At 38.3% G+C, this 10,208-nt stretch overlaps 1 protein-coding gene across 4 annotated transcripts in view; it reads right to left on the bottom strand.

Annotated features, from left to right (window-relative positions):
* ZEB2 (zinc finger E-box binding homeobox 2) overlaps positions 1-10,208 on the bottom strand; it is a 132,013-nt gene that overhangs the window by 7,217 nt on the left and 114,588 nt on the right. For all 4 annotated transcript variants that reach the window (XM_029224710.1, XM_029224713.1, XM_029224711.1 and 1 more), the window contains 3 exons: positions 8,997-9,105; positions 6,097-8,069; positions 4,535-4,715 (listed from right to left, as the gene is read on the bottom strand). In XM_029224710.1, the coding sequence (XP_029080543.1) occupies positions 4,535-4,715; positions 6,097-8,069; positions 8,997-9,105 (2,263 nt within the window). The remainder of the gene's footprint in view (positions 1-4,534; positions 4,716-6,096; positions 8,070-8,996; positions 9,106-10,208) is intronic.

Here is a 10,208-nt window from a genome sequence, read left to right as displayed (position 1 = left end):
GCTAGGATAAGATGTTTCTGACAGTGGCAGTTCAGTCACAGAGGCAGGGTGGTGCAGTGCTAGATAAGGAAGATGGGTTCTAGAGTCTGATTGCCTGGGTTCAAACCCATCTTTTATGACCAGCTGTGCAGTCTCAGGCATGTTAACCTCTCCAGGGATCAGGGTCTTTGTCAGTAAAACGGAAATTATTTGAGGACCTAACTTGTAGACTGGACATAAGGAGTAAAGGAGGCAATGTAGGTAAAGTGTTTAGCACAAGGATTGCACATAGTAAGCACTCGATGAATGTTTCATATTTTTATTTGTATTTATGAATACATGTTCAATAATTTCCCAAGTCGTAAGCAAGATGCATGTATCAGGAGCAGAGTACATGGATGAAATGAATCTGAGTGGAGAGAAGAGAAATTGCAGATTAAAACTTTCCTGGTTCTTTAGCTGCTACAGCACACGTGGGCAGAACTGTCCTACCACCTCCCTAAATGTCTCAGCAGCTCAAGAGCACAAAAATGTCTATCAGTTAGGTAACTACGTGGATCAGCGTGTGAATAACTTTGAATGAACATCACAGTTGATGTGGCTTTCTCTTTTCCAAAGGAACAAAACACAGAGCAGCATCCCGAGAGAGAAGGAGCATTCTCAAGGACAAGTTCAAGGCCTGTTAGAAATGCCTGGGGGATGCCCACTGACCTGCAGTCTAAGATACAGATATTCGATGGCTACCGGCAATTGATTTTCAGGAAATTCCTTTGATAATAAATAATATGCTTATATTGAAATACATTAATTCTACACTATGAACTGACAACCTAAAAGAATAAAATGTTCAGCTATTATGCCATACAAAGGACAGAACTGGGAAGCAGGAGTGTTGACCTATGCCTTGCACTAAATATTCTACTCATCTCCAGAAATTTCACTGGTAAGCATTTAATAAATTCAATTTAAATAGGAACTTACTTCGTCATTTATCTCTTTTTAACTTGTTTGATCGGTTTACCTGATTCAAATCAAGATGTCCTGGAATTAAATTTCCACATGAACAAGATTCAGAAAAAATCATCCAAACTGATACTGAGTGAGTCAAAACTTTTTCAGGGTAAGATTTTTTCTCTAATATCAAGATTCATGATTCACCTGACAGCTAGAATGATAACTGAAGTTAATAAATGAAAGGTTTGCGGTATGAAAAATATTACCATGTACCTGAGAAACAAAATTGGCTGGTAATTTATTTGAAACTCTGACTTCACTCAAAAGTAGAAACATTTTTATTACTTTTCTAAATAAAGTGGGTTTAAGAGCACCTACTGCAATGTCTCAATAGAGAAAGTACTCAATAAATGTCAGATTTAAATTTTAGTGGAATATAAGTGAGTGCTTTACAGTGCCTAACAGGAGTTTCAGATTGTTCATTTCACAGTCCTTGTTTGTGACAATTAATCCTATTGAAATCAACATTTATGTAGTGTTTCCTTCCTCTGTCCCAGTCCCGGTTCCCAGGAAAAGCAAGCAATCAATGAGCTATTGGTAAGGAGAATTAAGCATTATATCTTTGGTGTCTGCCTAGGAAATAAATTAAACAGACCGAGGTAAAAGAGCACAGGATCTCGAGAATAAGTAGCTCATAATTTCCTTCATAATTTAAACTATTCTATATGTTAAATTGTAGACAGATGTAACAAACACACTTTATCAATGACACATTCGTAATCAACACATAATCAAATGACCATTCAACTTCATTTCCCAACCTTAGAATCAATCAACCCAAAGATTGTTCTCACTTATAATTTTCATATTAACACATTCTCAAAGTATTACTAGTGCTTAATATAAACAAATAAAAGGCTTGTGGGGCCCAATTAGGGAAGGAAAATGAACTAAATTTCCACATATATCGTACTGATAGAAAATTCATGAAGAACTTCACTTTGATGGAACCTAATAACTGACAGATAGTAATGTCATGAGATATTTGGTCAGGAGACCAAAAAGTTAACACACTGGAAACTTGACAAGCTGGGAAGCCAACAGGAGGATAATTAATCACATGTTTAGAGAAACCATTGGATGGTTAGCATCTTGTTGCTAGGCAATATTTCTAGGCAGCTGATCTCACATCTTAAAGGACCAGAATATTTTATCTTTTTTTAAGCACAGTATATTTTTCAAATTGATTATGCATATTTGCATTTGTCAACTTTGGGGTCTCTTAACTATCTATACACCTTGAAGTTTATAGACTAATTTATAAGAAATAAAGATACTGACTGGATGTCAATATGTATGACAGCCCTCACTAAAATAAAAGTTTTACACTCACCATGTAGTAAACGGTAGAGTTTGCATATGGTCATATAATAAAACCAATCAGAGAGGGAAAGATGCCTTCAATGATGTGCCTATTGTAGTTGAATAATGAATACAAAATATATTTGAGGTTGATTAAGATATTAAAGTAAATTTAGGTATGAAAATATCTTTAATCTATAATACAAAAATAGGACTTGGTACTAAAGAAAACATCTATTGATATCTATCATAAAAGTCAAATGTCAGGGACTTCCCTGGTGGCGCAGTGGTTAAGAATCCACCTGCCAACGCAGGAGACGCGGGTTTGAGCCCTGGTCCGGGAGGATCCCACATGCCACGGAGCAACTACGTGCGTGCGCCACAACTACTGAGCCTGCGCTTTGGAGCCCGCGAGCCACAACTACTGAAGCCTGCGTGCCTAGAGCCCGTGCTCCGCGACAGGAGAAGCCACCGCAATGAGAAGCCCGCGCACCGCAACGAAGAGTAGCCCCAGCTCGCCGCAACCAGAGAAAGCCTGCGCGCAGCAACAAAGACCCAACGCAGCCAAAAATAAAAACAAATAAATTTTTAAAAAAAGACAAATGTAAGAAAACTGTGATGTTTCAAACATTGAATTTTACCAAACAAGTGTAAAAACTATTGGGATTTGCTATTCAAATTAGGTTGCTTTAAAAGTATCATTAGTTGAACTTTTGAAATCATAGCAATTAGTATCAGACAACTGAAGGAAAAGAAAACTGGGTTGGTTGGAATAAGAGCGCTGTTATTAATCAACCTTGTTCTTTTTACAAATACCCTCAACACTTAACGTTGTAGGACTCACCCAACTTTCCCTGACCCTCAGGTGATTGTGGTCACTTGTACTGCCTCCCTCACATGCCCAGTGAGGAATAAGGGAGAGTGATCAGTACAAAGGCTTCCCAAGGATGGTTTTCAGTCACTAAAAAGGGTGCTACGTATTTAGACAAACTGTGACAGGAGGTATTCACATTCCCTTTTCTTCTTTTTTCTTGTTCTTTTTTGCCTCTTCATTACTTTTCCCCAAAGAGCATTAATGTTAGGTTAATTTTTTCCTCTATGTTAAAAACATTTTTTCAAAGCTCATTTTATTTTATTTTTTGGCTGTGCTGCGAGGTATGTGGAATCCTAGTGCCCTGACCAGGGATCGAACCCGCGCCCCCTGCATTGGAAGGGCGGAGTCTTAATCACTGGACCGCCAGGGAAGTCCCTATATTAAAATGTTTGATACTAGACATCTTGGTTAAAATGAGAATTTTCCTATAATTTCCGCCCATCAGTACTTTGGTTGCGATCCTACATTCTTTCTTTTCCCACTTAGGGCCAGTACAGCATGCCAAATTTCTACTGGAGAAAAGCTGGAGATGGGTTAAGAACAGGGATGAAGCCGAGTTACTCTGTGGTTAAGGGTGGAAGGAGGGGGAGGGAGGGAACACAGGCGTAGCTCCAGCACGCAGTTGCAGATCAGATCTTGGATTGTGGGAACTAATATTGCTTCACCTTATGGCACTTCAGCTTTCTTTTGAAAAATTAACTCATTACTTCTCTCCTTATGGGGAAGAATCAGGCTGCTATCTTGTCAACGCTTCCTAATGAGGAATGCATGAATTGGAAAGAAACTATTTAAATTTAGAAAGTTGTATTTTAGTCTTCCAAATATTAGTAATTCCAGTAGCTCATTTGGCCTATTATCCACTTTATGTCTTTTCTTTCACAGTCCTAATGCTTTTAGTTTATTCAAAACATGGCCAACTTATGAAAACCAAACAGAATTACCCCCAAATCGTGGCTTCCTTGATGTTTCGATGATGAAACGAATACAGCATTGACTGAATTTTTTATTGTTAAATTTTTCCATATACAGGTTCATCACAGCTTAAGAATTTGAAGATATTTTCAATAGCTGGCTTGTGTCATGTCATTTCACTGCCCTGGCCATTTAAATATATCTTTGACATGATTTGTGAATTTGGTGTAAGACTAACTCAAAAAATATAAGACAAGCACACTGATAAACACATGAATGATCCAATAAACAGGCAACGAAAAAGTCCCACTGAGCTAGGCAAAAGCATTATTTCTTCCTTGTTGAAGGTATCAGCATATGCTACATCTTATGTTGCACAAGTGTACTCATTAAATATTATGAAATGTACAGCAGGCCGGGAAGCTCTAACTAGCTAGTCAAAGTCACTCATACCTGTGTGTTCATATTTATGTCGCAGAAGGGAACTGCTTTTCTGGAATGTCTTGTCACATAAGTCACATGCATACATGCCACTCTCTGTCTTCTTGATCTTCTTTCGAGACAGACAGGAGTCGGAGTCTGTCATGTCATCTAGGCCTGACATGTAGTCTTGTGCTCCATCAAGCAATTCTCCCTGTGATATAATCACATAGTTCAACACAGTTGCTTCTCTTTGTGTTTGTACCAAACAACTTCGCATCGGCTGACATTTGGAGAACCTCAGAGGTGCTAGTGACGGATCGATCTAGTTTTTAAAAACTATTACTTTCCACAAACAATATATGAGGTTTCACATTTCAACAAAAATATAAACCTTCTCTGCCCTAGGTGGTAGAGCTTGCTGTTTTTCAGGGATAGAAAATGGTCAACTCTGAAGGTGAGAAAAACATAAACTCCCCCAAATTCCTGAATTCTCTTCCTATCAGGAAATACCTGTGAGTGAGAATTAAACATCAGAATTTGTGTATTTTCCAGCGTGCTTAACTTTAGGAATGATCCATAGCTGTGGAAACCCCATTTTAATTGAATTTTATATTTAGGTACAAAATGTTATTATTATGCAATCTATTTAAATGTATGTCTACCAACTAAAGGCCTCAAGCTATATTTTTATATTTAATTTTCTAATTTGAAATAGGGAATATTAATAACACTTTTTTATCAATGTTCTATCTATGTTAAAACAGCCTTCAGCGCTGAGCAATAATGAATGTGGATCAGTAAATTATTAAATTTCTTGATATTTATTTTGTCTTGATCCAAAGGAGTGCAAACTTGCATGATAACATACATTTCCATTTGCTAGCCCACAGTTCAGTTTTCTTAGACTACGTTTGCACTAATTAATACTAGAGAAGATTAAATAGGCTTAAATACATTTACAAAGAGGGCAGATGTACTGTAAATTGGAATACCGGAACAGCTGTTACAGAGGTGCCCTGCTACTTTCACTTCTATTTTGCAAACAGGGATTATACTCCGTGATGTTAGAACATACCTGCTTTTGTATTTGAAAAACCATAAATTATTTACTAGCTTGAAACCTACAAAGGAAATCGTGTGGAATGTACAAAATATTTTTAAAATGCTCTTCCAAATAAACTATAAAATGAAGTGAACATCAAATTTATACATGCATTATTGCAAGTTGTGAGCGTCTCTAGAAGTATGTGACTGTCATAAATGTTAACTTTTAGCATCTATGTAAATGCTACCAAATATTCATATCAATGTATAATTCTGAAAGCAGATGGATCAATCCAAATAAATCTCAAAAATAAATATTAAGTTCTTTATCTTTCTTAAGGCAAAAGTGCTTACGTAGCACAGTGTTCCACTGTTTCTCCGTTTATTTGTGGAGCTCACTCAGTTTTAGATTCAAGTCCAAACCCACTCTTCTATTTCTGCTGAGAACACAGCACTAGATTCTTTTCACTAAGATGTTTTTCCTACATACACATAAAAGATATAATTTTCACCTCCTCTCTCTGAAGCAAAAAGATATGTCTCATTACCTGGAATCCTGGTTTTCGCTGGTACTTTCTCCTTTGCTGCATATCAGCAAAAGTAGCTGCTCCAGTTGGGTAAGTATAGGCCATATGTGGTAGAAAGCTCATCTGATCCAGTCCTGGGTATGGTCGTAGCCCAGGGATACTAGTCTGGACTGGTGGCATGAAAGTGGCAGGAGGAAATGCACTTTGTGGAGGAAGAGCTGTGTATAGAGGTTTGGCACTAAATGGGTTCATGCCGAACACTGGGTTAGCGCTTTTGTTGTCCAGATTATTTGAATTTGAAAACTCCTTCTTGATAAACGTCAAGTTCAGAGGCTCATCTGAGTTTTCAGATGACGAAGAAACACTGTTATGGTCTAAATTTATGCTGCCAACTTTTGTTTTGTTCTTTGTGGCTATAATACTTTTGGGTTCTTTCATCTGTTTTGGTAATGACAAGTCCAAAGGCTCAGCCTGGAGCTCCTCAGAAGAGAAGCTGTTTGGAGTGTAAGAACTACTGTGGGAGTTTTTAGAAGATGTGGAGGAAAGATTTAAGGGAGAAGGAGTATTACTCCTGGAGTGGTCCAATTTTTCAACTGGTTTAATGTTGGTAAAATGGGAAGGTTTTGTTAGCCTGAGAGGAGGATCGCAATTCGTAACACTGTTGTGGAGTTCTGCTATAGATGGCGACGTGATGGAGTCCATAGGTTTTACAGGAGACCTGGGTAATAAAGAGTCTTTTGTGGGAGGATTACTGTTGGGGGCTAACGGCTTGGAGTTCCTTTCCAGTGATGGTGACCTGGAATTTGAGTACTGGTAGACTTTTCGTTGCTCAAACCATTCCTTCACAAATTCCTGAGGAAGGCCCACAGCAATAGAAATTTTCAGCAGTTCATCAGAGTTGGGCTCCATGTTCATAGCATAATATGCTTTAAGTACAGACATGTGGTCCTTGTATGGGTTAATGGGGCTTGTCATTCCTTTCTCAGAAAGTACAGATGACAAGAGGAGGGCTTTATTATCAACAAAAACTCCGGCTTTGTTGGGGACTATGTTTTCATGGGGTTGTAGGACTGCCTTGATCTCTTCATTCATCTTACAAAGGTAACGTTCATGCTGATGCAAAGGAATGGGGCCAGGAAAACTTTCTTTACAGAACTGGCAGGAGAATGGAGTGGATATGTTGTGGTTCTCAATCATTTTGTCATCAGTGACCAAATCTATTAAAGTACGTAGCTTCCCTTTCTTTATGTTACTGATCTGTCTCCTTGAGTCAGTAGTCAAGCTCTGGAGGCAAGCTTTGGCTTCATTGACTTTTTCTAACGTGTAGTCGATAATACTTTTAGTGGCACCATTATGACTCACTACTGGAAGACCTACGGGTGGAATATTAGGAGAAGTAACTCCTTGTTCCTCAGGTTGAGAGCATGGATCCTTCATGTGATAACCTTTCAACTTGGAAATTTCTTCAGCCTTGCAGTCCATTTTTTGCCTGGAAACTGTGTTGTCCACAATCTGTAGAACCTTTTGTACCTCGCTTAAATTACTATTCATTGTGTGAAATCCAAGTAAAGGGGCTTCCATCCCTACACCTAAGTGCTGCATTGGGCTCTGAGCAGACGGATGAACTCCTAAAGGGCTGGTGGCTCCAAGGGCACCATTCATAAAGGGACTAGTGCCACTAAACCCGTGTGTGGCCATAAGAACTTTATTATAGTCATTGAAGTCTAGTGGTTCTGTTTTAATTTTAAGTAAGCCTGTTGGTTCAGACATACTAAGTGGTTTTCCATTCTCCAATTTGTTTCTTAACTGGGTAATGGCTGAATTAGTAGGAGAAGAAGAAACAGAATTAGGGGAAGAACCCGTCTTGATATTGTTTCTCATCCGGCCATTTACAGAGATTAAGCCAATACATTTCTTGCTGCTGATGTGTGAACTGTAGGAACCAGAGTGGGAGAAACGTTTCTTGCAGTTGGGGCACTCGTACGGTTTTTCACCTAAAATGACAATTAAAATTGACGTTACATTTTTTTGATTGGGTAACGACTGCAGTTGTCTACCAAGGCAAGAATCTGTGCAACCAAAGGAAAGGAACACAATGGGGCACCTCTACGTTCTTGGTGGTTAGATTAGAATTATGTGGCTATCACTGTTTCAGGGCTTTATCTACCCTGGAAGGACATAATTCAAGATGTTAGCAGTGGAAGGTGAGGGCTATCTGTGCCTTTTTCAGCCAAGATCCCAAATCTGGTCTTGCCATCGGCGGCCTCCTATTTAAACAGAGTGTCAGATTAATGTGTGGTCAATAGCACGATAAAGATGTCACAGTATTCAAAGGGAAGTGTAGCCATGGCTTTAATCAACTCTGTGAAGATTCCATTGACTCTACCAATCCAACTAGTCCTTTGAATAGCATCCAATTTGGTAATAAAATGCTTGGCAGAGCTATCAAAATAGTTATAAAGAAGAAATCTCAGTGGTAGGTTGTTGTTCTGTAATATACCGCTCTCAGGAATCAAGGAACACTTATCATACAAAAGCTCTTTTCCAAAATTCTCCCACATTCTTCTTTCAAGGTTGGGTATCAAAAATGAATATCCTTCAGAATTTGCCAGCTGAGTTTCTTCAGGTCAAAACATTTAATCTGTAGAAGAGTTTTTAAAAGGACAAAAAGGAGCCTCTAGATTTCACAATAAATCAAAGCATTTGCAATTTTCAAGAAGTATAAGCACTCCTCTTCTTATTAGTAGTGCTACTGGTGGTACCATAGGTCTCACGATGACAAAGCAGGTGCACATAGCTTGTGACATAAATGGGTAGATCCAAAAAACTACATACAGGATTGTGTAAATTTTACACGATCTTTAAAAATGCCCCTAATGAAACAAAATGCAAATGTAAGCACCAGCCCCTCTGTTACTCACCACTGTGAATTCGCAGGTGTTCTTTCAGGTGGTGTTTATATTTGAAGGCCTTCCCGCACTCTGTGCATTTGAACTTGCGATTACCTGCTCCTTGGGTCAGCATTTGGTGCTATGAAAGGAGGAAGACTGACATCAGTTTTGTGCAGGAGGAACAAAGGAAATTTGTTACAAATATTTGTAAAAGGCCTCTATTTTCAGACAGGCCAAAAGGTTTGAGTGCATGTTTATTTATTTGCCCAGCCGTTCAGAGTTGCAATAAAAGTGATAATGTTGGCAATAAAATTGGAACAAATAAAAAAAAAGTGCTTTCACATGCGCATCCAACACTTGCTTTAGGATTATCTCTGTAGTCTCTTTTCCAGAATGTTTCTTTGAGCCGTTACAGATGAGAAAGCATCATTGCAAAGATGTTTGTGGTTCTCTGTGTTTACTGCAAATTCTAAAATCTGAAGATTCCCTATTGGAATGCAACTGTTTTGTCAAGGAAAAAAATTAATATTATCCTCAAAATCCTAAATAGTCTCCCCAAAAATCTCCCCACACAAATAACTCATTTTATCATATTTTCTGGACTGAGGTAAAAGTATATCTTATAATGAAGGAATACCAGTTTTAAAGAAGGAAAAAAAGCCCCACACACATAAATTTAAAAATCCTTGACTATAACTATTTCATTACATGATAAGCATGTTTAAATACCCCATTCACTATGCTAGTAGCAAATATAAACTCTGTTTTTCCTGAGATGTTGCATGTAAGATCTGACTCATTATCAAATGTAACAGACAACATCTTAGGTTAGAGCTGCTTGAGCAGTTTTATCACAGGCCAGTAGGAAAGACTTCACCGACTTGTCATTTTCCTTTTTAGTAGTGTGCTAGGGAGTAGGGATGAAAAAGACAAAAAGTTTGCTGAAAAGACAAGTTAAAAGCAGCAAAGATATAATCAAACACAGCTGACCTTTTTGAACAAGGGAACAAAAGCACTGTGACTTAGAATTCTGAAAAAAAAAAAGAAAAAAGAAAAGAAAGAAATACAGTCATCCACTCTGGATGCTCAAGGTAGGAGGCCAGCCTTTTTCAAGCAGCAATGACACAAAAGCCTTTTGCAAAAAGACAGCACAGAAACGGTATGACAACTGCTAGGGTGTGCTGAATCTTCCCACATTCCTAGTGAGACAGATGGTGTTACATGGGACACAGGGAGGTTTGT

This window comes from Monodon monoceros, unplaced genomic scaffold, assembly GCF_005190385.1.
Source record: "Monodon monoceros isolate NGI ecotype Baffin Bay Population unplaced genomic scaffold, NGI_Narwhal_1 Super_Scaffold_16, whole genome shotgun sequence".
In the NCBI taxonomy this organism is placed as follows: Eukaryota; Metazoa; Chordata; class Mammalia; order Artiodactyla; family Monodontidae; genus Monodon; species Monodon monoceros.
Note: the sequence above shows the minus strand (reverse complement) of the source record. Positions and strands in the feature narration are given on the sequence as shown.